Raw genomic sequence first — 25,831 nt, 5'->3', positions numbered from 1 at the left:
CCAATCAATAGCCATAAGCTGCGAGGGACCAGAAGCTGGAATCAGTCCAGCCATGCAGCAAGGAGCAGCTTGTGGCAGCCCAATCAGGGACTGAGTTGGCCGCCCGGAGACAGGCGGCACTTGTATATAGCTGTATTAAGGTAAAACATGCTGTTAAGGTAGAACTGGTTAATTTTAATTTATGGTTTAAGGTCAGAACGTGCGTTAAGGTAGAACGTGTTAATTTTAATTTCAGTGATATATTAGTGCATAAGTTTTGAGTGTGGTATGGTTCCAGGATTGTATTATGGATCAAGGTCACGGGACCTGATTACACTTCCCCGAGTCAGGGGACCTGGCGAGATGTTTTCTTTGTCTTTTTCAGAGTTCCGGAAGGCACCAAGGACCTGCGTATCGTGAGACCCGAGGAAGAAAGCAGTCCCAGTCTGCGAAGAAAAGGGGACAGCAGGAAACAGATGCCCACAACATTTAAAACCTGCTGCTGGAAATACAATTTAAGAATTTATGGAATTGGTTAATTATTTCACTGTTTGTTAGTAGTTAAAGGAAGCTCGTTTGTCTTCCATTGTTTTAGCAGACATGTTGGCTGGATGACAATCCCTTTAAAGATGTTAAAATTATGTTACAAGCGGTGCAGGGGCGTAGGACCCCCTCCATGCTTGACTTATTGTGAATATAAGTGGTGCAGGGGTATTGGACCCCTCCGTGTATTGATTATTTTAATTAATTGTTGGTTTTTCTGTCAATAGATGCCTGCCTTACTACAATTCTCTCTGGGCAGGGGAGATGGAGGTGTTGGGGGATCAAGGATAGATTTAGTTAAATATAAGGGAAGGTTGTTTGTGGAGGGGTCAGAAATTATTGCTCACTTTTGGCAAGGATACTACAAGCAAGTTTTAGTATCTGATGGGGGACTGTAAGAATTTGCAATAATTTACAGTTCTGAAGATTAATTATTTTTTTGATTAAAGAATCCCTGGGCGATGTGCCTTTAAATTTCCAGGGATAAAAATGGCCGTCAGACTGCATGGCTGAAGACAAAAGGACTTGGAAGCAGCTTGTGTGTGTGTCTGTGATCAAAGATGGCTGCCCGACCTCGTGTCAGGACACTGAGACAATCGACATGAAAAAGGAAGATCAAAGATGGCTGACTAAACTGCCAATCAAAGGCAGTTCAGGGAGTTCCCTCCCTGCAGAGATAATCAACTTGTTTACAGAAACTGCTACAAGAATGTTTGCACAAGGGATTAACCACTTGACTGCGGTTTAGCCTGACCACAGAACAATGGCCTTCTGTTTACACTCCTCCCAAGCTGTTTACATAGTAATACAGCTCCATTCAAAGCCCATCAGGATGAATGGAAATGGTTCAATAGCCCATCACACACAATGAAGACACATTTAAACTGCAGCTTTACATTCAAAGCTCAGCACAGAAGAGACATTTGAACTGAGAAAAGGAACAGTTTAAAATGAATGGGTTTGGATGAATCACCCATTACTGAACAATGGGGCAGTTGGATCCCTTTTGTTTTAGCCCAGAAACCTCTGGAGCTGGGCGGGCCCCAAATGGGGGTATAAAAGATAGCTTCCCAGAAGCTCTCTCTCTCTCTGGCCTTGCCTCCGTGTGCCTCTACAGCATGGGAGTCTGCCTGTGGAAGTGAAACACCAGCAGTTTACTTTTAAAACACTGGGGTGTTTTTCACTTCGGGGCAGTGAAGATCTAAGTTCACAGGGCACGGAGCTGGCATTGCAGTGGTGCGCATATATTTTTCTGGCCTTCCACAAGGCAACTTAGGATAGGCATAGGGGTGGGAGTAAAGTGGGAATTTCGTTAGAATTGTGATTTTAGTCGATTTCCCTCGTGTCCATTTTTCCTCCCCTATTTATGTAAGACAGTGTTGCACCTAGCAGAGAAGTGTGATGGTGAACACTGAATTCAGTATTTGAAACTGTATTAAAAGGGAGTAGCTGTTTTAAAGTACTGTATTTAAAACTGTATTAAAAGGGGTGTTGCACCAAGCAAAGGAGTGCTGTGGTGAATGCTGTTAGCTGTTTTTAAAGTAACTGCATTAAAGTGCTGTGTTTTTAAGTAAAAGCCACTAAACTAAGGTGCTGTAGTGAGTAAAGGGTCTTTTAAGTAAAAAGTACTGGATTTAAAATAAAAGCAGTGTTGCACTGAGCAGGGAGCCCTCTAGTGGACATTGAGTGCACTGCATGTATTAATCAAAGGAGAGTTGCACTGAGTAGGAAGCCCTCTAGTGGACACTAAGTGTACTGCATTTAAGCAAACGTGTTGTACCAGGCATAAGAGCCATATCGATTATTTTAAGTTGTTTCTTTCTTTTGTTTTCAATAAATACTGCTCTGTTTTGCACCCAAAATCACGAGTCATGTTGTTTTCTGTCCACATCGCCACCGAATAAGTCCAGGGGTCAGAAATCAGGAATAGGGGAGCGCTTTGAAACCGCAAGGGGGTCCCTGGAGCAGCTCAGAGGCTTCTGACTGGCCAGAGACAAATAACTCCAACCCCGCTAGCGTGTGGGCTAATTCCTTACAAAATATAGTGCCTTTAACATAGTAAAACATTCCAAGGCACTTCACAGGAGTGTTATAAATCAAAATTTTGACACTGAGAAACACAAGGAGATATTAGGGCAGATGACCAAAAGCTTGGTCTAAGAGGCCACCAGAGGTTGAGTGATTAAAATCAGGGACACACAAGAGGCCAGAATTTGAGGAGCGCAGATGTCTCGGAGGGTTGTGTGGCTGGAAGAGATTAAAAAGATAGGGAGGGGCAAGGCTATGGAGGAATTTGAAAACAAGGATAAGAATTTTACAATTGAGGCGTTGCTTAACTGGGAGCCAATGTAGGTCAGTGAGCACAGGGGTGATGGGTGAACGGGACTTAGTATGAGTTAGGACACGGACAGCAGAGTTTTGGATGACCTCAAGTTTACGGAAGGTAGAAATTGTGAGGCCAGCCAGGAGTGCATTAGAATAGTCTAGAGGTAACAAAGGCATGGATGAGGGTTTTGGTAGCTGTTGAGCTGAGGCAGGGCAATGTTACAGAGGTGGAAATAGGAGGTCTTAATAATGGCTTGGATATGTGGTCGGAAGCTCATTTCAGGGTCAAATATGACACCAATGTTGTGAACAGTTTGGTTCAGCCTCAGACAGATGTTAGGGAGAGGGATGGAGTCAGTGGCTAGGGAACGGAGTTTGTGGCGGGGACCGAAAACAATGGCTTAGGTCTTCCGAATATTTAGTTGGAGGAAATTTCTGCTCATGTCGAACAAGCAGTCTGACAATTTAGAGACAGTGGAGGGGTCTAAAGAAGTGGTAGTGAGGTAGAGCTGGGTGTCATCAGCGTACATGTGGAAACTGACGCTGTGCTTTCGGATGATGTCGCCAAGGGATAACATGTAGATGAGAAATAGGAGGGGCCAAGGATAGATCCTTGGGGGATACAAGAGATAACAATGCAGGAACAGGAAGAGAAGCCATTGCAGGTGATTCTCTGGCTACGATTAGATAGCTAAGAATGGAACCAGGCGAGTGCAGTCCCACCCAGCTGGACGACAGTGGAGAGGCGTTGGAAGAGGATGGAGTGCTCAACCGTGTCAAAGGCTGCAGACAGGTCGAGAAGGACAAGCAGTGAAATTTACCTTTGTCAGAATCACATCGGATGTCATTTGTGACTTTGATAAGAGCCATTCGGTACTGTGGCAGGGGCGGAAACCTGATTGGAGGGATTCAAACAAGGAGTTCTGGGAGAGATGTGCACAGATTTGGGAGGCAACACGTTCAAGGACTTTGGAGAGGAAAGGGAAATTGGAAATGGGGTGGTAGTTTGCAAGGATGGAGGGGTCAAGCGTTGATTTTTTGAGGAGAGGGGTGATGACAGCAGATTTGAAGGAGAGGGGGAACAGTACCTGAGGAGAGAGAACCATTAATAATATCCGCTAACATGGGAGCCAGAAAAGGAAGTAGGGTGGTCAGCAGTTTAACGGGAATAGGATTGAGGGAGCAGGAAGTGAGTCTCATGGACAAGATGAGCTCGGAGAGGGAATGAGAGGAGTTCAGGGAGAACCTAGAGAAAGATGTGAGTTCAGGGCAAGGGCAGGGGGGAAACCTTAGAAGAAGTTTGGCCTGATGGGCTAGGCGAAGAAAGTGAAGTGGCAGAAGCAACTGATCAGATGCTCTCAATCTTAGTGACAAAGTCGTCCATGAGCTCCTCACACTTGTTGTTGGAGGTGAGAGTGGAGGGGATAGGGGAGAGGGGCTTAAGAAGATGGTTTACAGTAGAGAAAAGAAATCAGGGTCAGAATAATCCTGGAATAGTGAACAGCTTTGGTAGACGAGAGCAGGACCCGATAGTGTTTTATGTGATCCAGTCAGATTTGGCGGTGAATGGCTAAACCAGTTGTCAGCCATATCCATTTAAGTCTGCATCCCTTGGACTTAAGGGAATGCAGATGAGGGCCATACCGGGGGGAATGGCTAGGGTGAGAGAGAGTAAAAGTTTTAATGGGGATAGGGCGTCAAAGGTGGTGAAGGTGTGGTTGAGCAGATCATGGTGAATGGAGGGCCAAAGGCTAAACAGTTGGGATTTTGAAAGTGCAGTTGTAAGTGAGTTGGGAGAGAGTTTTTTCCAAGTGCGGACACAGAAGGAAGTAGGGTTGGGAGGGGAAGGGGGATGTGGGTGGAGAGCGATACGAGGAAGTGGTCAGAGATGGCCTTATCTGTGATTGACACGATGGGAGTAGCGAGGCCACGAGAGATGGCAAGGTCGAGGGGGTGGCCGTGAATATGGGTTGGGGAGTTTACATGGAGGGAGAGATGAAGGGAGGATAGGAGGACAGTGAACTCAGAGGAGAGAGAGAGCATGATGAATTGAGATGGAGGTTGAAATCACTGAGGATGAGAAGTTGTTTGGTGTAGAGGCTGAGGGAGGAAAGCAGTGAAGATATTTTGGTGAGAACATTTTTGTGGTACTTAGGTGGGTGGTAGAGAACGAGGATTTTAACTGAGAGGTGAAAGGAGTGGAACAAGGTAAGATGCTCAAAGGAGGAGAAAGTGCCAGAGGAGTAGGGGGATAGACCAAGGTGTGATCTGGTGATAAGAGCCACACCACTACCGTGACGGTCTGGGCGGGGCAAGTGGTGGAATGTATAGCCAGGCTTCGAGGGAAGGTGTCATCACCCCTTAGCCAGGTTTCCATCAAGGCCATGATGTCGATGCAATCATCCACGATAAGCTCATGGTTGGCAAGGGCCTTGATATGTGTAAGTGTCTGGTCTGTAGACGATGCTCGACTACTACAGGCAGATCTAGATGTGCTGGGGGATTGGGCTCCTAACTGGAAAATGATGTTTAACTTAGAAAAGTGCAGCATTATGCATATGGGCATGGCAAATGCTAAACATACGTATACACTTCAGTGAGAAGTACTAAAGTCAGTGAAGAGAGAGATTTGGGTATTCTAGTGCATAAATCTCTAAAGATTCATGACAAATGCAGTGAAGAAATAGCTAGAGCAAATATGGTTCTAGGCTGTATTTATAGGACATTTTACTGAACAAAGCATACTATTTATCCTTGTACAAGACTCTGGTTAGGTCTCGGTTAGAATACTGTCTCCAGTTTTGGTCTCCTCACATGATGGGTTACATTGAGGCTTTGGAAAGGATGCAGAGGAGGACCACTGGACTAATTCCCAGTTTGAAGCATCATGGTTACCAAGTTAGGCTTAAATAGCTAGGGCTCTACACTTTAGAGAAATGTAGACGTGGGTGTTATTTGATCAAGGTTTATAAGATGAAGAAGGGAATATATGGTACAAAAGCAAAATACTGCAGATGCTGGAAATCTGAAATAAAAACAGAAAATGCTGGAAATGCTCAGCAGATCAGGCAGCATCTGTAGAGAAACAGAGTTAACATTTCAGGTCAATGACTCTTCGTCAGAACTGGAAAAAATTGGAGATGTAACAGGTTTTTAAGTAAGTGTAGGGGCCGGGAGGAGGGGGGAGGGGAGGAAAGAACAAAAGGGAAGGTCTGTGATAGGATGGAAGGCAAGAGAAATTAAGAGACAAAAGGGATGATGGTGCAAGGCAAAAGGAGATGGTAATGGGACAAGTTAAGAAACAAAAGATGACTCTAGATGAAATGAAAATGGCAATGGCTGAATGAACAACAGCGGTCATGTGAGAGAGAGAGAAAAAATGATAGGTTCAGAGGTCATTGTCTGAAATTGTTGAATTCGATATTGAGTCGAGAAGGCTGTAAAGTGCCTAATCGAAAGATGAGGTGCTGTTCCTCGAGCTTACGTTGAGCTTCACTGGAACAGTGTAAGAGGCCGAGGACAGAGAGATCAGAGTGGGAGCGGAGCGGAGAATTAAAGTGACTGGCGACCAGAAGCTCGGGGTCACCCTTACGGACTGAACGGAGGTGTTCTGCAAAGCAGTCACCCAATCTGCATTTGGTCTCCCCAATGTAGAGGAGACTGCATCATGAGCAGCGAATACAGTATACTAAATTGCAAGAAGTACAAGTAAATCGTTGTTTCACCTGGAAGCAGTGTTTGGGGCCCTGGACAGTGGGAAGGGAGGAAGTAAAAGGGCAGGTGTTGTATCTCTTGTGCTTGCATGGGAAGGTGCCGGGCGAAGGGGAAGGGGTGTTGGGAGTGATAGAGGAGTAGACCAAGGTGTTGCGGAGGGAGCGGTCAGTTCGGAATGCTGAAAGGGCAGGGGAGGGGAAGATGTGTTTGGTGGTGGGATCACGCTGGAGGTGGCGGAAATGGCGGAGGATGATCTGTTAAATGTGGAGGCTGATGGGGTGAAAGGTGAGGACAAGGGGAACCCTATTGTGGTTCCGGGAGGGAGGGGAATGGGTGAGAGCAGAAGTGCGGGAAATAGAATGGACATGGTCAAGGGCCATGTCAACCACGCTAGAGGGGAATCCTCAGTTGAGGAAAAAGGAAGACATGTCGAAAACACTAGTATGGAAGGTGGCATCGTCAGAGCAGATGCAGTGGAGATGGAGAAACTGGGAGAATGGAATAGAGTCCTTACAGGAAGCGGGGTAAGCTTGAGGAACAGCACCTCATCTTTCGATTAGGCACTTTACAGCCTTCTGGACTCAACATCGAGTTCAACAATTTCAGACCATAACCTTTGCCCCTATCATTGTTTTTCTCTCTCTCACATGGCAGCTGATCATTTGGGCCAAAATGCTCTCCTGGACTTGTTTTGATTGCCTAAGGGGCTCAGGTCAGAGAGAAATTTTCCAATTTTTTTTCCCTTAATTGGCCTGGGTTTTTATCTGGTTTTCGCCTCTCCCAGGAGGTAACATGACTTTTGGGTTCGGTGGGAAGTGCATATATTGTGATGCACAAGGCATTGCAGTTGTGTGGGACAGGCTGGTTGGGCCAGTGGGTCTTTATCTGTCTGTCATTGCTCGTATGTTCATATAATTTTCAATCTCAAACAGGCCAACTGGATGGCCAGTGTGAGAAAAGGAAAAATTCATAGTGCAGGAAGGGTGGTTTATCTGAAACTGGGATTAAGGCAGATTATTTGAGAGAGCTGCAGCGCTGATCTCCTGGAAAAACACTGGGTGCAAAATAATTAGGTGAAAAAGTAAGTATTTTTGATGATTTGCATTGTATAAGTACTGGATCGAAACATTCAGATTTAACAGATATATTAATGACTTAGACTAGGTTGTATAGGGCACTATTTCAAAATTTGCAGATGACACAAAACTTGGAAGTATAGTGAACAGTGAGGAGGATAGCGATAGACTACAAGAGGACATAGACAGGCTGGTGGAATGGGCGGACACATGGCAGATGAAATTTAACGCAGAAAAGTGCGAAGTGATACATTTTGGTTGGAAGAATGAAGAGAGCCAATATAAACTTAAGGGTACAATTCTAAAGGGGGTGCATGAACCGAGAGACCTGGTGGTATATGTGTGCAAATCATTGAAAGTGGCAGGGCAGGTTGAGAAAGCGGTTAAAAAAGCATACGGGATCCTGAGCTTCATAAATAGAGGCATAGGGCTCGATTTTTCAAGCCCCGAGGAGGCGGATTTGGAGGCGGGAGTGGTGGGAAAATTGCAGAATTGGTGGGCAGGAACCCATCCCACCCCCAACCCGCCTCCATGCCAATGTCCCAGGAGGTGGGTACCCGACTTGTGCTGGGAGCCACCTCCCCGAGGCGGAAAGGGGATTAGTGCCAATTAACTGCCTGTTAACAGGTAGTTAACAGGCAGTTTTTTGCCTAATCCCTATTTTTAGCCCTGAAGTGTGGGCTGTCCGACGGCTCTGAACCATGCCAAGTTATCGAGGCGGACCGTCGGTCTGCAGGGGTTGGAGGGGTCGAGATGTCCGTTGTGCAGGTGAATGATGGGTGCATGTGTGCAAAGGTAAGTGTGTGAGGTAAGTGTAAAGTGTTTTAATAAGTTTTACTTACCTTTACTTTCTCCTGCAGGCTTCCTTCCTTCAGTTCTCAGGAGTCCCTCAGCTCACCGGCACAGAAAGCAGAATGGCCGCTGAACTGTCAAAAGCTGCAGCCTCTGCTTTCTGGTCTGGAGAGCTCCCTAACTGAGTCTGAGTAGAAGGACTCAAGTTAGAAGACAGATTGTCAGTGTTTGAGCTTCACAGAGCTGTCAAACACTGATTTTTCATCTATCAAAAGCTCTTGACAGATGAAATGTCAATCGCTGACATCACCAGTAACCAGGTGTTCCTTAATTGGCCTGCTGAGCCCACTGGGTGGGCTTAACAAGGTCAATCAAGGGAAAATAGCGTGGGTTGGCCACAAGTCGATGGAGGCGGGACTACAACCCAAAAAGTGGGTGTCCTGCCTCCAAAACTCCCCATTGACAAAATCGAGCCCATAGAGTACAAAAGCAAGGAAGTTATGATGAACCTTTATAAAACACTAGTTCTGGGCACCGCACTTTAGGAAGGACGTGAACGCCTTAGAGAGGGCGCAGAAAAGATTTACAACAATGGTTCTGAGGATGAGGGACTTCAGTTACATGGATAGGCTGGAGAAGCTGGGGTTGTTCTCCTTGGAGCAAAGAAGTTTGAGAGGAAATTTGATAGAGGTGTTCAAAATCATGAGGGGTCTAGACAGAGTAGATAGAGAGAAACTGTTCCCATTGGCGGAAGGGTCGAAAACCAGAGGACACAGATTTAAGGTGATTTGCAGAAGAACCAAAGGTGACAGGAGGGAAAACTTTTTTACACAGCGAGTGGATAAGATCTGGAATGCACTGCCTGAAAGGGTGGTGGAGGCAGATTCAATCGTGGCTTTCAAAAGGGAATTAAATAAGTGCCTAAAAGAAAAACATTTGCAGGGCTATGGAGAAAGGGCGGGTGAGTGGGACTAGTTGAAGTGCTCTTGCAGAGAGCCGGCATGGGCTTGATGGGCCAAATGGCCTTGTTCTGTGCTGTAACCATTCTATGATTCTAACAGATGTTTGGAACTGCATTTTAAACTCTCCAATATTCATTTAAGCTGAATTAAAAATTTGGGGCGAGGAGTGGGTTGCTATTGATTCCTATAAGAAAACATAAGAAAGTATGGAATAAGAAAGTATGGAACAAGAAACAGATAAATTCTATCAATGAAGCCCATTCCTTGCATAGATTCTGCAAATCTGTCCTATCACAGACTCTCTTACTCATTTACTCTCCTGAAGGAAAGCTCTGCAAACTTCTTCCTGAACTCTAAAGACAATTAAGTAAAGCTCTTATCTATCCTTATTATTTATATTATTCAGCCTTGATCACTTGCACTCATTAGTGGCACTTCCATGGTCTCATTAAGTTTGCACCCTCAATAACCATTGAAGTAAAACATGATTCAGATCATAAAATGCTGAGAGGCAGGTCATGTAATCAGTATTATGATGATGTTTTGTCACCCAACTGGATAGAGTCCAACAATTCGTACTTGGTTTATGACGAAAACAGACTGAATCGATTTTTCTTGTTTCATGTTTTATATCGGTATAAACCTGGATATGTTTCCTTGGAAAATAAAATCTGATGTTTTTTTTTCTCATTTGTTTCCAGTTTCAATAACAATTTTTTTGTGGGTATTATGCCATTCTCTGCATTTTAACTTATTCATAAGTTTAGGTAGAGAAATTATTTCAATTCTTGAATGTCGAAGAAAAATGCTGGGTTCACAAGCAACACAGAATCTTGTATATTGTTTAAAAAGAAAACATTATTTACAAAAGAAGGTTACTTTGAATTCAGCAAAGGAATGTCTAAAAGAATCAGAGCATAAAATTAGTCAAAATAACAATTTATTTAATGAATTAAAGCAGGTATTGTGAATCTTTTTTTTCAACACTGTTAAGCCAATCTCTCTTTCTCGCTCATGCTTTCTGATAAAGAAAATAGTTTGAAGCCACAAGAAATAGCTTTTTTATTCATCGTACAAAATGTTTCTAAATGATCCACTGCAGACTAATTTTAAAAGATAAATAATAAATATATTGCACATTCCTACAGAGGTGGGCACTACATTTGACTTATTTTTAGCTTAAAAATGGTTTAAAATAATGGTGGTAACAGGCTGAAAGCTTGTTTTTATGATGAGGTTGCTCTTGTAGAACTTGTTACTGGTCCTTCAGGTCATCTATTGCCGAGGTGTCTAACTTGCAGTCATAGGGCCACATGCAGTCTCCAAAACCAAACAATCTGGCCCTCGAAGCCCAAGCTACTTGGTCCTATTTGCATTTATTATTAGAACATAACAACATAAGAAATAAGAGCAGGAGTAGGCCATACGGCCCCTCAATAAGATCATGGCTGATCATCGACCTCAACTCCACTTTCCCGCCCGATCTCCATATCCCTTGATTTCCCATGAGTCCAAAAATCTATCTATCTCAGCCTTATCTATCTATTTATTTGCTGCTTTGTCCTGTTTTGGATTTTGAGGGCCTGGACAATTGAAAAGGGTTGTTTTTACTACTGTTGCCTCACGAGTGAATAAATCCTAAATCAGAACACTAAGATGTGTAAGAATCTGTGGTTCCAAATATGTGCAAATTAATGGGAACATAGATTTAAACTTTATTTGAAGCCCCCAAGACACCATGGTATGTACCTATGTGGTTCATGAAGACAAAAGCTTGGACATCTCTGATCTATTGTATAACTAACTGTAATGCTGCATTTATATTGTAGGAGCATTTGAATGTGTAAAGATGGAATATTTGAGATAAATATTCCAGACATATCTTGAGCATCATAGACACTGTTTGCTTTAATCGTGGACTGAAAATATTTTGTACCCTCACTCACATGGCTATGATCTGAGTGCTATGTCTGTCTAAAGACTAACCTTAAGTGCCTAAACTTCCCTGCTCTGCTCACTGAAATATTGATCAGACATACTTCCAGTGTAGAAATCCCAAACACAGTAAGTGAACTATTGGTAAATGTTCACCTGGGTGGTGGTCATTTACTTGACTCAGATCAAACTAAGGCCAAGTTATGGTTTGGGTGAAAAGAGTTGAATTAAACAAAAAAAACTAACTTTAATCACTTTTATCCATTTCAAAAGTTTTATTTGGAGTAACTCCCATAGGAAAAAAAATACAAAAAAAGTTCACTCCAGGTGCTGCAGTTTTATGACAGTTATTTCACAGCAATATAATCTACATTTCTAATCAATTCCAGTCCTAGAACTTTGGCCAAGTTTAAAAAATAAGTCTCATTAGCAAAGACCTTAAAGCATTTTTCTGTTTCTGATTATATAAAAAAGTAGCACAAGTACTCAGTAATAATAGCAAAACAAGTGGAAAAACTGCTTTATTTTTCAGTACATCCTTTACTGGTGCATTTCAGTTGTTTAAGTGCTGACAGATTTCCAGTTTCAATCTTGTACCATTTTCAGGGAAACAATTTGGAGATTTATTTTGTGCCCGAAGTAGTGAACTATTATAGCAAAGGAATAATATAAACATGAGGAAAAAATAATTTATCAAAGTTGTAATAAACCACAAGACTACATTATACATGTTAATGAAGGTGTAGCTATTAACCTATCCTGTTGAGAATTCAAGCTCTAGCCACACAATTTACAGGATGCCATAAGTGTAGTATTGGACATGAAAATCAACCAAATATACAATCAAATTTGCAGTTAAAAATCTACATGTGAAGATGTATGAAATATATACAAGCTCTATAAAACCATGCAAAAACATAATACATTTTCACATAATTTCCTATTCAAAAGTGCTTCCAGAACTATATTATGCAGAAAGCTCTAACGTATGTACAAAATTGTTTTATTTAAAAATGTTTCTAACATGCAGAATTATTATAATTTGTTATGCCAGTGAGGACAATGCAATGCCATCTAGGGGAAACGCAGCTAAAGAACCTTTTATCGTGAAATATATAAACAATAGCAATCAAAGCTAGAAGGATGAGCAAAGCAGCATCTGAGCCAAACTGAACTGCAACATGGGAGTGTACAGGGGACAGCAATCTTGTCTGAGGAGAGTCACTCGTGTTATAGAAACCAGATTATATCTGATACACATCGGGCTGTCATAATTATGGAAATATGGCACATGACTCCTCATTTATGATGCAACTTGCTAACTATTTTATGATGCTACTGTCACAATGGGTGCAAGGGACTGTTTAATCTTAAGAAACTGAGGTGAAGGATTAATGTCCCTACTGTAGGACATGACAAAGGTTGAAAACAGTGGAATAGAAGATGAGATAGATTAATAGTGATACCAGGTTTGCATTGCAAAAGCCTGTAGATTGTGGAAGCATGGGAAAACTGAGGGAAGTAAGGAGTTCTACGGTTCTGAGGTCCTACCAAAATTGAACTAGAGAAGGAGACAATGTAATAATTCTTGATTTCAAAAGTCAAATAATTTGAGGCAACACCATTGTGTTGAGTGCTAGGAGAATAACGTTCTGGGACATGAGTGAATGATTAATCTACATTCGATCCCTGCTCTGCTCAGTACCTGATCTGGGCCACATTGAGCAGTGCCTCCAATGTGAGGGATGATAATTCAGCAGGGGCAGTCATACCTGGGCTCTTACATGATCAACAACAGAAGATTGGCAGGGAAAGTAGCAGGACGAGTGCCTGCTATCTCGGCAGCAGGGGCGTGAAGTCTAAGTGGACCTGAAGACAAAATAATTTACAACAAACAAAATTGTAAAAGGGAAGCTAAGAAAAAACAAATAACTGCACTCAAAAATAATTTTTAAAGTTACAGAAATTGCTCAGTCGTGGATAATGAACAGGATATTGTGTGCAAAATGGAGTATGAAGAGTATTTGATTTTTAAATTTGTTTGTGAGCTATCAGCCCTATCCAATGACTAAAATGCCCTCAATTTCTTTCTCCCACATGAAATGTCCTACATTTCAAATGCTTGTATGATTCTCAGACTGCATTAATAAAAGTAATATTTTAACAATGACGAATGACACAGTGAAGTGGTATCGTCAATGTATGCTAAAGAAGAGCTTTCATTACTTTACTTCAACTCTGGGTGTCGGCTTTAGCCAACTTTGGCATCTGATTTCAAACTTTAGGGCTTCTCAATGAATTCAGATTGTCAATGACAAAATTTGCACCAAAGTCAAAATCATCATTGAAACTGCAAAGGCACACCATTATTATAGGGCTTATGATTCTTTTCCCAATCTACTCTCCCCTTCATTCTGTGTAAAATCATCACTTTAAAAAAATGTAAACACAGAACATATCATGCAAACTTGTTTTGCATGTGTTCTGAAGTTACTTCACTTATGAAACTAAAAATCCTTTCATATCGACCTTCCCCCACTCCACTAAGTATCCTCTGCGTATTTCCCTGTAACCCATCTAAATTATCTAAGCCCTATAAGATTGCACACATTATCCAATTCCTATGAAGCAAGCAATTTTCCTGAAATTAAACATTTGTTCCTTGCAGGTTTTTTTAATGGCAGATTTGTTTTGTTCTGTTTGGATGTTGAGTCACTCATCCTAAAGGAGAAACATATTTTACTGAATTGTCACACAATCATAAATGTTATGAAGGGAGATATCTGTATACTTACTGGTTTCTTCCAGTTGACCCTCCTGCTTATGTTTCATGCTTTTAGACTGCTGGTTGTTGGCAGTCTAGGTACATACCTTTTGTGTAAAGCCTCCCCTGATGTGATATCATAAAATTCTGCTCCATTGCAAATGGGGTCAATGGACTATAAGAATACATTTCTGTAATGTCACTAAAGCAGAACTTTGTGATGATACACCGGGGAAACATTAGACAAAATGGCTGCTCTTAGGCTAGCTTGAACGGCTGGTTTCAGTTCATAAAATATAGTGATTAGGAGCAACAGAAACTTTGGTACGTGTACATATGACCCTTTGAGCAGAATACTGTTCCCCTTTAAACACATGTAATAATGTGTGAGAATAGTTGTGAGCATTCATGTGAATATGTCCACATGGGGTATAAAGGGCAAGACTCAATATTGTTCTACACTCTTACATTTTCATTTCTAATAATGGAAGCGGCCTGTATGACACATTAAGAACAGAGTAGAATAATTCATACACTGCACACATTCAGAGTCTTATGGTACCATTCTGAGCGCAGGATTATTTTAAAGGGATAGAAGAACACAAAAGGTGGTTTACAGTATACGGGTAAACTGGAGTTACCTCATTCCAATGGACAATCCTTCTCCATGCATTTTGTGATCTCTGCACTAACATTCTACCTTAAAAGATATGATACTTTATTAAAAATAGTGCAGTGTGTGGGATGCTGTATTACACCTCATTTTTATTTGCATGTTAGAAATAGGACAATATAATTCAATTTGAAAATAAATAGAAAAGAAAGATGCAATTTTGCACTGTGTACTACACAATGGGCCGGATCTTGCTGGACTGGGGCATCTTGCGATGTACGCCGTTAGACTGTTTTCTGCTCCCTTCGGCTTGAAAATGTTTTGCGTCGTAACTTACTGGAAGTGTAAGCTGATAACAGAGCGGCAAGGGCAATGGGGCATCTGGGACTTCAGTGAACGGCAGGACCAACAGTCTATCTCCTTAACCAATGAGATTTAAGGATTGAGAAAGAAATGGAGAAGGAGGAATTAGAATCAAATAAGGCACAGAAAGAGAAATAAAGAGAGGGAAAGGAAGATTGGATTAAGAGAGAGAAAAGGGACAAAGGAAAAGTAAGAGAAAAATAATGTAATTTTTTTTACATTTTAAAATCTCTAACAACAATTCACTACATGCAAGAATGGGGTTGAACAGTTTAAATGGTTCCCTTTCTGGGGCAGAGAGGTCGATTGGCATTGCATTAACAATTATCACGTAGTTAAAAAGCTACTTATGCTGTTAAGTTCCAGCCCTAACTTTCTGTGGCGAGTTTATTGTGCAAATCCAGCAAATTCTTAAAAACAGGGAAGTTATTAGAGCAGCGTAAATCAACCAGCAAGTTCTGGAGATTCGCAACTCATGGCGTATCTCTTAATCCCCTGAATCTGCTGGCCGATTTGCATATTAATAACGGCATGCATCGTTAACACGCCATTATTTTTCCACCAAGATCTGGCCCAATATCTTTATTGGTCTAAGCTATGGACAGTGATGTGCAGGTGTGTGTGCATTACTGTACATATATTAGAGCAATAAAGGTATTAAGTTTTAGTTATGTTACAATTTCCATACTGTTTCAGTAAAAGCCATAGCATACAACTTACACACTGCAAGTCTTAGGATGCTAGTTTTTTTTTTATTTGCTTGCTCTGTTTTTAATAAAACAAACTTGTAAAAGTATTTTGCAACACAGCTTTGAATTTAGAGAGAACCTTTGCTGGAATCTAGGGTAATTTAATGCCAAACATCAGGGAAAAAACCCACATCCTTGTTCCTTCTAAGTTTTGTTAGTTAGTGAGCTTGGAAAAAGATCTTGCCTGAATACTGTAAATTTACATACTAATGATTTGAAAGGTGAGAAAACAAAAAAAGACATTTTAGAAAATATATATAAAATAGTGTGAGCTTAGTAATACATACTTAAATAGAAGATAGCTTATAAACAAAACAAAAATAACACCCATAAAAAAATAACAGATCTGTTCTGAAAGCTTCTCTCCACATGCAATGCTACCTGTTTCAGAAGTCTGCTGCAATGTTTTTATTGTAAGTTTAAGATCGTGTTTGCTTCACCTGTAGGTGGTGCTATCATCCATTTCCAGCGCCCACAGCGAAAAGAAATGGGCGGCTGGGATGCACATTAGACACAGTTCCCATTGTGCCGTGTGCGTGGTCTTTAGTTTTGGAAGTAGTATAGCACCATTTCTATAAGACTGGTTATGAAAACTCAGCATTTTTTTGATTTTCAAGTTTGAGGAAAGAACATTAGCAGATCAGTTAAAGAGAAGCAAGGATTCTACAAAGCATATAAGTCGTGAATTCCCTTTTCTTTTTCAGGAGTAGTTTGTAATGTGGCCATGGGTGGATTAGCAGTACTTTGATTCCCTTGCTATTTCACTTGTATGACAGCGTTTACACAGGTTATGGGTTTCACTTTTCTCCTCTCTCAGGTGCTGGCTTTATGTGCAAAGAGAAACTAGAGGTGAATGAACACTGTGCTTCTCTCAACTGTGAGAGGTAGAGATGTAGAGTCTGAATTCACCAGAATAACCTCATTCAGTATCAAAAGGTTTAAAAATTGGTTTAAAACAAAACAAAAAAGAATGTGAAGAGTTGCCTCCTTGTAGTTTTTTCCTCTCTGTTCTCAACCCTCTGTGTAAATGGAAGACAGCTGGCTAGGGCATCGATCAATTGCATTAATCTGGAGGAAACCACTGTCCTCAGGACAATTCCGTACAGAGTCACCAAAAATCCCAGGGGAAGTTGCTTGAAAGTCATAAGCTACAAATTAAAAAAAAAATATATTAATGCAATGCATAGAATAAGAACAGACTAACTCCAAATGTCAGGTATCTGGGGGCCAAAGATCCTCAGCTCCAAGTGGATCTCCAGTGTAATAATTATGTAAGGGGCCCAGTGAAGTCCAAAATGTAGGCGGACTCTGAAACATCAGATCTCCACCCCAGAGCCTTCTAATTTGTACATGGTTCCCACGGTGGGACCAAGGGGAGGAAATTCCAATACTGGGATTTGGTCCCAGCCTCTCTATTAACCAATGACCTGCCTGTTGTGATGAACTCAACATAGAGATCGCATCAATGGCACAAGTAGGGCCCAGTTTCAAATTTGTATGATTTTCAGGCTTCGAGTAATATCAGCCCCCTTAGAAACTAGAAAATTTCATTCACTGCTTCCAATTTCCACCCTTCCCTCACCTTCACATGGTCCATCTCTGACTCTTAACCTTCCCTTCCTCGACTTCTTTGTCTCCATCTCTGGGGATAGGCTATTGACAAGCATTCACTATAAGCCCACTGACATAGAAACATAGAAGATAGGAGCAGGAGTAGGCCATTCGGCCCCTCGAGCCTGCTCTGCCATTCAATGAGATCATGGCTGATCATCCAAATTCAGTACCCTGTCTCTGCCTTCTCCCCATATCCCTTGATCCCTTTAGCCTTAAGAAATATATCCAACTCCTTCTTGAATATATTTAATGAATTGGCCTCCACTGCCTTCTGTGGTAGAGAATTCCACAGGTTCACCACTCTCTGGGTGAAGAAATTCCTCCTCATCTCTGTCCTAAATGGCTTATCCCTTATCCTTAGACTGTGGCCCCTGGTTATGGACTCCCCGGCCATCGAGAACATCCTTCCTGCATCCAGTCTGTCCAGTCCTGTTAGAATTTTATAAGTTTCAATGAGATCCCCTCTCATTCTTCTAAACTCCAGTGAGTATAAGCCCAATCGACCCAATCTCTCCTCATACATCATTCCTGCCATCCCAGGTATCAGTCTGGTGACTCTTCGCTGCACTCCCTCCATGGCAAGAACATCCTTCCTCAGATAAGGCAACCAAAACTGCACACAATACTCAAGATGTGGTCTCACCAAGGCCCTGTACAACTGCAGCAAGACACCCTTGTTCTTGTACTCGAACCCTCTCGCTACGAAGGCCAACATACCATTTGCCTTCTTAACCGTCTGCTGCACCTACATGCTTACCTTCCGACTGGTGCATAAGGACACCCAGGTCTCGTTGCACTTCCCCTTCTCCCAATCTATTGCCGTTCAGGTAATAATCTGCCTTCCTGTTTTTGCCACCAAAGTGGATAACCTCGCATTTATCCACATTATACTGCATCTGCCATGCTTCTTCCCAATCACCCAACCTGTCCAAATCATACTGGAGTTTCTCGGCATCCTCCTCACAGCACACACGCCCACCCAGCTTTGTGTCATCTACAAACTTGGAGATATTACATCTAGTTCCCTCGTCTAGATCATTTATATATATTGTGAATAGCTGGGGTCCTAGGACTGATCCCTGCGGTACCTCACTAGTCACTGCCCGAGTCCCACAGCTACCTGGACTACACTTCCTCCCACCCTGCTTCCCGTAAAGACTCTATTCCATTCTCCCAGTTTCTCCGTCTCCGCCAATTCTGCTCTGACGATGCCACCTTCCATACTAGTGCTTCTGACATGTCTTCCTTTTTCCTCAACCAAGGATTCCCCTCTACTGTGGTTGATGCGGCCCTTGACCGTGTCTGTTCTATTTCCCGCACTTCTGCTCTCACCACTTCCCCATCCTCCCGGAACCACGATAGGGTTCCTCTTGTCCTCACCTTTCACCCTACCAACCTCCACATTCAACGGATCATCCTCTGCCACCTCCAGGGTGATACCACCACCAAAAACATGTTCCCCTCACCTCCCCTTTCAGCATTCTGAAGAAACCGCTCCCCCGCGGTACCCTGGTCCACTCCTCTATCACCCCCAACACCCCTTCCCCTTCGCCCGGCACCTTCATGTGCAAGCGCAGGCGATGCAACACATGCCCTTTTACCTCCTCCCTTCCCACTGTCCAGGGTCCCAAACACCCCTTCCAGGTGAAACAGCGATTTACTTGTACTTCTTGCAATTTAATATACTGTATTCGCTGCTCACAATGATGTCTCCTCTACGTTGGGGAGACCAAACGCAGATTGGGTGACCGCTTTGCGGAACACCTCCGTTCAGTCTGTAAGGGTGACCCCGAGCTTCCAGTCACCTGTCACTTTAAGTCTCCGCTCCACTCCCACTCAGACCTCTCCGTCCTCAGCCTCTTGCACTGTTCCAATGAAGCTCAACGTAAGCTCGAGGAACAGCACCTCATCTTTCGATTAGGCACTTTACAGCCTTCTGGACTCAACATAGAGTTCAACAATTTCGGACCATAACCTCTGCCCCTATCCTTTTTTTCCACCATTTTTTTTCTCTCTCTCACATGGCAGCTGTCGATCATTCAGCCAGTGCCATTTACACTTCATCTAGAGTCATCTTTTGTTTCTTAACTTGTTGCATTACCATGTCCTTTGGCCTTGTACCATCATCTCTTTTGTCACTTAATCTCTCCTGCCTTCCACCCTATCACAGACCTTCCCTTTTGTTCTTTCCTCCCCTCCCCCCTTTCCCTGCCCCTACACTTGCTTAAAAATCTGTTACATCTCCAGCTTTTTCCAGTTCTGCCGAGGGGTCATCGACCTGAAATGTTAACTCTGTTTCTCTCTCCACAGATGCTGCCTGACCTGCTGAGTACTTCCAGCATTTTTTGTTTTTATGGCAGCTTATAGTGCTGCATTCAAAAGATGTTCTTAGCAGGTGGTGCCTGCAGCCAAACGATTGGCTTGCCAGTGCAGCTGTTCCTGCTTCGCTCCTCTGGCGGACGCTCAAACTGTACTCATAGTGGTGCGGGCACCTGCTCAACACATGTATATATGTGATCCTGCCCTGACCGTGGATATCCTGGCGAGATCAGGAGCCGAGGTTACTGCCCTTACTCTGCTGCGCTTCTGCCGTCTGAGCGGGGTTGCGGATTTTTGTCCCCATATGTTTAATGGATACCAGTGCTGTACTGAGCAGTCAAACCCTTTCACTGTTTTAAATACAAGTATCTACACTTTTGTTTGGTGTGTGTAAATGTTCTACAAGTTCCAAGCAGAATATTTTAAAACAGGAAGACACAGAACTGTGAAACAATTCTTAATTCCTAACCAGCACTGTGGTGATGAAAAGAAGAGTAAAGTAACTGGAAATCTGAAATAGAAACAGAAAATGCTGGAAATATATAGCAGGTCAGCCAGCATCTGAAAAGCAAAAAGACGACTTAATGTTTAGGGTGTAGGTCCTTTGTCAGAAGTGGAAAATAGATTTTAAGCATGTTCCTTTAAAGGACTGAACAAAATGAAGGGGCCAGAGAGAAACAACAGTTAAAAGTCAAATGCCAAGAATGCTGACTCCCAATACAAAGCAGCAGTTAATGGGTTTTAATAGAATGCAAACAGTTTTTTTTGCTTATTATTACATTGAATATACAGCATAGAAACAGGCCATTTGGCCCCAATAGTCTGTGCTAGTGTTTATACTCCACACAACTCTCCTCCCATTCCATCTACCTCGTCTCAACCTTTCAGCATATCTTTCTATTCCCTTTTCTCTCATGTACTTATCTAATTTCCTTTTGAAAGCATCTAAGCTATTTGCCTCAACCACTTCCTGTGGTAGCGAGTTCCATATACAGGTACTAACCGCTCTCTGACTAAAGAAATTTCTCCTTATTTCCCTATTGGATTTATTAGTAACTATCTTGTATTTATAGCCCCTGGTTTTTGATTCTCCCACAAGTGGAAACATTCTCTCCACATCTACCCTGTCCAACCCATTCATAATTTTAAAAACCTCTATCAGGTCACCTCTAAGTCTTCTCTTTTCTAAAGAAAAAAGCCCCAACCTGTTTAATCTTTCCCAATAGCTGTAATCTCTCAGTTCTGGTACCATCCTTGTAAATCATTTTTGCACTTACTCCAGTGTTTCTACGTCATTTTTATACTATGGTGTCTTCACATGGCTTATACTGGCATGGATTGAAAATTGTTTAACATACAGGAAACAGAGAGTAGCAATAAATGGGTCTTTTTCAGGGTGGCAGGCGGTGACTAGTGGGGTACCGCAGGGATCAGTGCTTGGGCCCCAGCTATTCACAATATATATCAATGATTTGGATGAGGGAACCAAATGTAATATTTCCAAGTTTGCTGACGACACGAAACTAGGTGGGATTGTGAGTTGTGAGGAGGATGCAAAGAGGCTTCAAAGCGATTTAGACAAGTTGAGTGAGTGGGCAAATACATGGCAGATGCAGTATAACGTGGATAAATGTGAAATTATCCACTTCGGTAGGAAAAACAGAAAGGTAGAGTATTATTTAAATGGTGATAGATTGGGAAATGCTGATGTACAAAGGGATCTGGGTGTCCTTGTACACCAGTCACTGAAAGCAAACATGCAGGTGCAGCAAGCAGTTAGGAAGGCAAATGGTATGTTGGTCTTCATTGCAAGAGGATTTGAGTACAGGAGCAAGGATGTCTTACTACAGTTGTACAGGGCCTTGGTGAGACCACACCTGGAGTACTGTGTGCAGTTTTGATCTCCTTACCTAAGAAAGGATATACTTGCCATAGAGGGAGTGCAGCGAAGGTTCACCAGACTGATTCCTGGGATGGCAGGACTGTCGTATGAGGAGAGATTGGGTCGACTAGGCCTGTATTCACTAGAGTTTAGAAGAATGAGAGGGGATCTCATTGAAACATATAAAATTCTGACAGGGCTAGACAGACTGGATGCAGGGAGGATGTTTCCCCTGGCTGGGGGGGTCTAGAACGAGGGGTCACAGTCTCAGGATACGGGGTAGGGCATTTAGGACTGAGATGAGGAGAAATTTCTTCACTCAGAGGGTGGTGAACCTGTGGAATTCTCTACCACAGAAGGCTGTGGAGGCCAAGTCACTGAATATATTTAAGAAGGCGATAGATAGATAGATTTCTAGACACAAAAGGCATGAAGGGGTACGGGGAGAGAACGGGAATATGGTTTTGAGATAGAGGATCAACCATGATCATATTGAATGGCGGAGCAGGCTCGAAGGACTGAATGGCCGACTCCTGCTCCTATTTTTCTATGTTTCTATGTTTGTTCAAGTAGTCCGGAACCTGCAGTACAGTTCCTTATCTTTACCATATTCCCACTGGAGCCTAAACGTGATCGCAATCACTGATCGCTGTAATATGGAAAATGTACTGAAGCAAAATATAACATGACTGCCACATGGATTTGCGCCCACTACTGGCACAGAGCCTTCAGCGAGCTCTCTGGAACTCCCTCGCTTAGTCTCTCTGCTTCTCCACCTTCCTCTCCTCCTTTAAGACACTTCTTCGAACCTACTTCTTTGATCAACCTTTTGGTCACACATTGTAATCTTGGCATCCATTTTCTTTGCATCTGTTTGTGAATTACCAAGGGACATGTTTTACTTTAAATGTGTTGTGGTTCTGACAGCCTCTCATTGTACCCGATCTGAATGGCTCATATTGACAACCTCCAATTCCAGTGAAAAAAGCTAAATTTTCTTGTGAAACACTGACTATCTGACACTTAGGTTGACTGTCAGCTGTTGATTGGCATGTATGCTGAAGCTGTCTTTGGTGTAGCATTACACTAGGGGCAGTCCCACTATCGGATCTCCAGTGACCAGTACCTTGAACAATAATCTTCGCCGTCATCCACTGACTGACTCTGGCTCCAATGCCCAAGCTCAACATCAAAATACATGATAACACCCACCCATCTGATCCCTGCACAGATAGTAGCCAATTTTTATTTAATGGCTTAAAATTTATGTATAAATGTATATTCCTATGGTGCAGGAGTGAATGCTCCAACTTCCATCATGCAACTGTTCCTTTTTTTCTTAGAGAGGGTAGGGAAAGGTAAACTATCCCTCCTCATCCTTCTCGACCTGTCTGCAGCCTTTGACATGGTTGACCACTCCATCCTCCTCCAACACCTCTCCACCATCATCCAGCTGGGTGGGTCTGCACTCGCCTGGTTCCATTCTTACCTATCTAATCATAGCCAGAAAATCACCTGCCATGGGTTCTCTTCCAACTCCAGCATCGTTACCTCTGGGGTCCTCCAAGGATCTATCCTCGGCCCGCTCCTATTTCTCATCTATATGCTGCGCCTTGGCGACATCATCTGAAAACACAGCATCAGTTTCCACATGTATACTGACGACACCCAGGTCTACCTCAGCACCACTTCTCTCGACCCCTCCACGGTCTCTAAATTGACACACTGCTTGTCTGACATCTAGTACTGGATGAGCAGAAATTTTCTCCAATTAAATACTGGGAAGAACGAAACCATTGTCTTCGGGCCCCACCACAAACTCCGTCCCCTAGCCACCGACTCCATCCCTCTCCCAAGCATCTGTCTGAGGATGAACCACACTGTTCGCAACCTTGGTGTCATATTTGACCCTGAAATGAGCTGCTGACCACATATCTGCAGCGTAAATAAGACCATCTATTTCCACCTCCGTAACATCGCCCGTCTCCGCCTTTGCCTCAGCTCATCTGCTGTTGAAACCCTCATCCATGCCTTTGTTACCTCTAGACTTGACTATTGCAACGCACTCCTGGCTGGCCTCCCACATTCCACCCTACGTAAACTTGAGGTCATCCAAAACTCGGCTGTCCGTGTCCTAACTCGCACCAAGTCCTGTTCACCCATCACCCCTGTGCTCGCTGACCTACATTGGCTCCCGGTTAAGCAAAGCTTTGATTAAGCAAAACTTCCTCCCTAAACCTCTCCACCTCTCTTTCCTCCTTTAAGACGCTCCTTAAAACCTACCTCTTTGACCAAGCTTTTGGTCATTTGCCCTAATTTCTTATGTGGCTTGGTGTCAATTTTTTTGTCTTATAATACTCCTGTGAAGTGCCTTGGCACGTTTTACTATGTTAAAGGTGCTATACAAATACAAGTTGTTGTTGTTGGGTGCAGAGAAGCTGGGATTGTTGTCCTTCGAGCAGAGAAGGTTAAGGGGAGATTTAATAGAGGTGATCAAATTTATGAAGGGTTTTGATAAAGTAGATAGGGAGAAACTGTTTCCACTGGCAGGAGGGTCGATAACCAGAAGACATAGATTTATTATAATTGGCAAAAGAACCAGGGGGAGATGAGCAGGATTTATTTTGCGCAGCGAGTTGTTGTAACTCATCTTTCGGATGAGACGTTAAACCGAGGCACCGTCTGCTCTCTCAGGTGGACGTAAAAGATCCCAAGGCACTATTTCAAAGAAGAACAGGGGAATTATACCCAGTGTCCTGGCCAATATTTCTCTCTCAATCAAAATCACAAACAGATTATCTGGTCATTATCGCATTGTTGTTTGTGGGAGCTTGCCGTGCACAAATTGGCTGCTGCGTTTCCTACATTACAACAGGGACTACACTTCAAAAAGTACTTCAGTGGCTGTAAAGTGCTTTGGGACGCCCAGTGGTCGTGAAAGGCACTATAGAAATGCAAGTCTTTTTTTAACCTGGAATGCACTGCCTGAAAGGATGGTGGAAGCTGATTCAATAGTAACTTTTAAAAGAGAATTGGATACATACTTGAAAATGAAAATGTTGCAGGGCTATGGGGAAAGAGCAGGACAGTGGGACTAATTGGATAGCTTTTTCAAAGAGCCGGCACAGGCATGATGGGATGAATTGCCTCCTTCTGTGCTGTATGATTCTATGATTCTCACATACATACACAAACATATCAAAGAATTTGTCAACAGGAGCTATAACTCCCTTGCCATTTTCTAATTGTTTGCCATGTGTCGTGGATTATGGTGATGCACTCTGGGTGTTATAGCTCTACAACAGGGTGAAAACTATAACTCCCAAGGTGCATTTCTCCCCCCTATACATAGGACTTGACCATAGCAAATGAAAATCCACAGCACCCAAGGCTCAGGCACTTGTCTCCAAGCAGAAGGGTAGGCATTTCTTAAATTAAATAACCGACTTTATGGATAATGTTAATGATTTTTTTCCAGTTTTAGTCTGCATGTAACCATTCTATCTTTACCTGGCAATGAAGTGCTTTCTTGTGCCACTGACTGCCTGAAAATAGATTCTTTTTCCATTTTCCAGCACAAAAAATGTTTTTTCTAAAAATAAATCGATTTATATAATGATATAGGGTTGCTGCAGGTTCACCGCAACTACTACCAGCCAGTAGTAATCTAAACCATCAAACTATTTCCTTCACTATTTTTAATATAAAAAAGCAAGAATTCTGTAGGACATTATATTTTCCCTACAGGACCGATAAAATATTTATAGATTTTGGAACACATCCTAAAGGATTGTATAAAACTATATATGTTCCTATTATTTTTACAGTGTGTACTAGGGTCCATTCAAATCCGATAGGCAAGATGATAAATTCTGCAGGATTTCTCCCAAGCATCCTAGCACAGAGTCTCCAATGGTCAGTGAAACTTTTATAATCATGTTAACGTTCAGGCTTTTGTACTTTCTTCTATAATCATCTACAAAGACAGTTAACTCGAGATGCAACACCTGCCCTTTTACCTCCTCCCTTCCTACTGTCCAGGGCCCCAAACACCCCTTCCAGGTGAAACAGCGATTTACTTGTACTTCTTGCAATTTAATATACTGTATTCGCTGCTCAGGATGCGGTCTCCTCTACACTGGGGAGACCAAACGCAGATTGGGCGACCGCTTTGCGGGCACCTCCATTCAGTCCATAAGGG

General features: G+C 42.7%; 1 protein-coding gene across 1 annotated transcript in view; it reads right to left on the bottom strand.

Moving 5' to 3' along the window:
- Positions 1–11,819: 11,819 nt before the first annotated feature.
- The window catches only part of LOC147124240 (zinc finger protein GLIS3-like), a 297,628-nt gene continuing 283,616 nt past the window's right edge, over positions 11,820–25,831 (bottom strand). Inside the window, exon 8 of the mRNA XM_085983481.1 lies at positions 11,820–16,963. Within this exon, the coding sequence (XP_085839607.1) occupies positions 16,827–16,963 (137 nt within the window). The 3' untranslated portion in view covers positions 11,820–16,826. The remainder of the gene's footprint in view (positions 16,964–25,831) is intronic.

This window comes from Somniosus microcephalus, chromosome 1 (assembly GCF_052327205.1).
Source record: "Somniosus microcephalus isolate GS21.2 chromosome 1, FLI_Smic_1.0, whole genome shotgun sequence".
NCBI lineage: Eukaryota > Metazoa > Chordata > Chondrichthyes > Squaliformes > Somniosidae > Somniosus > Somniosus microcephalus.
Note: the sequence above shows the minus strand (reverse complement) of the source record. Positions and strands in the feature narration are given on the sequence as shown.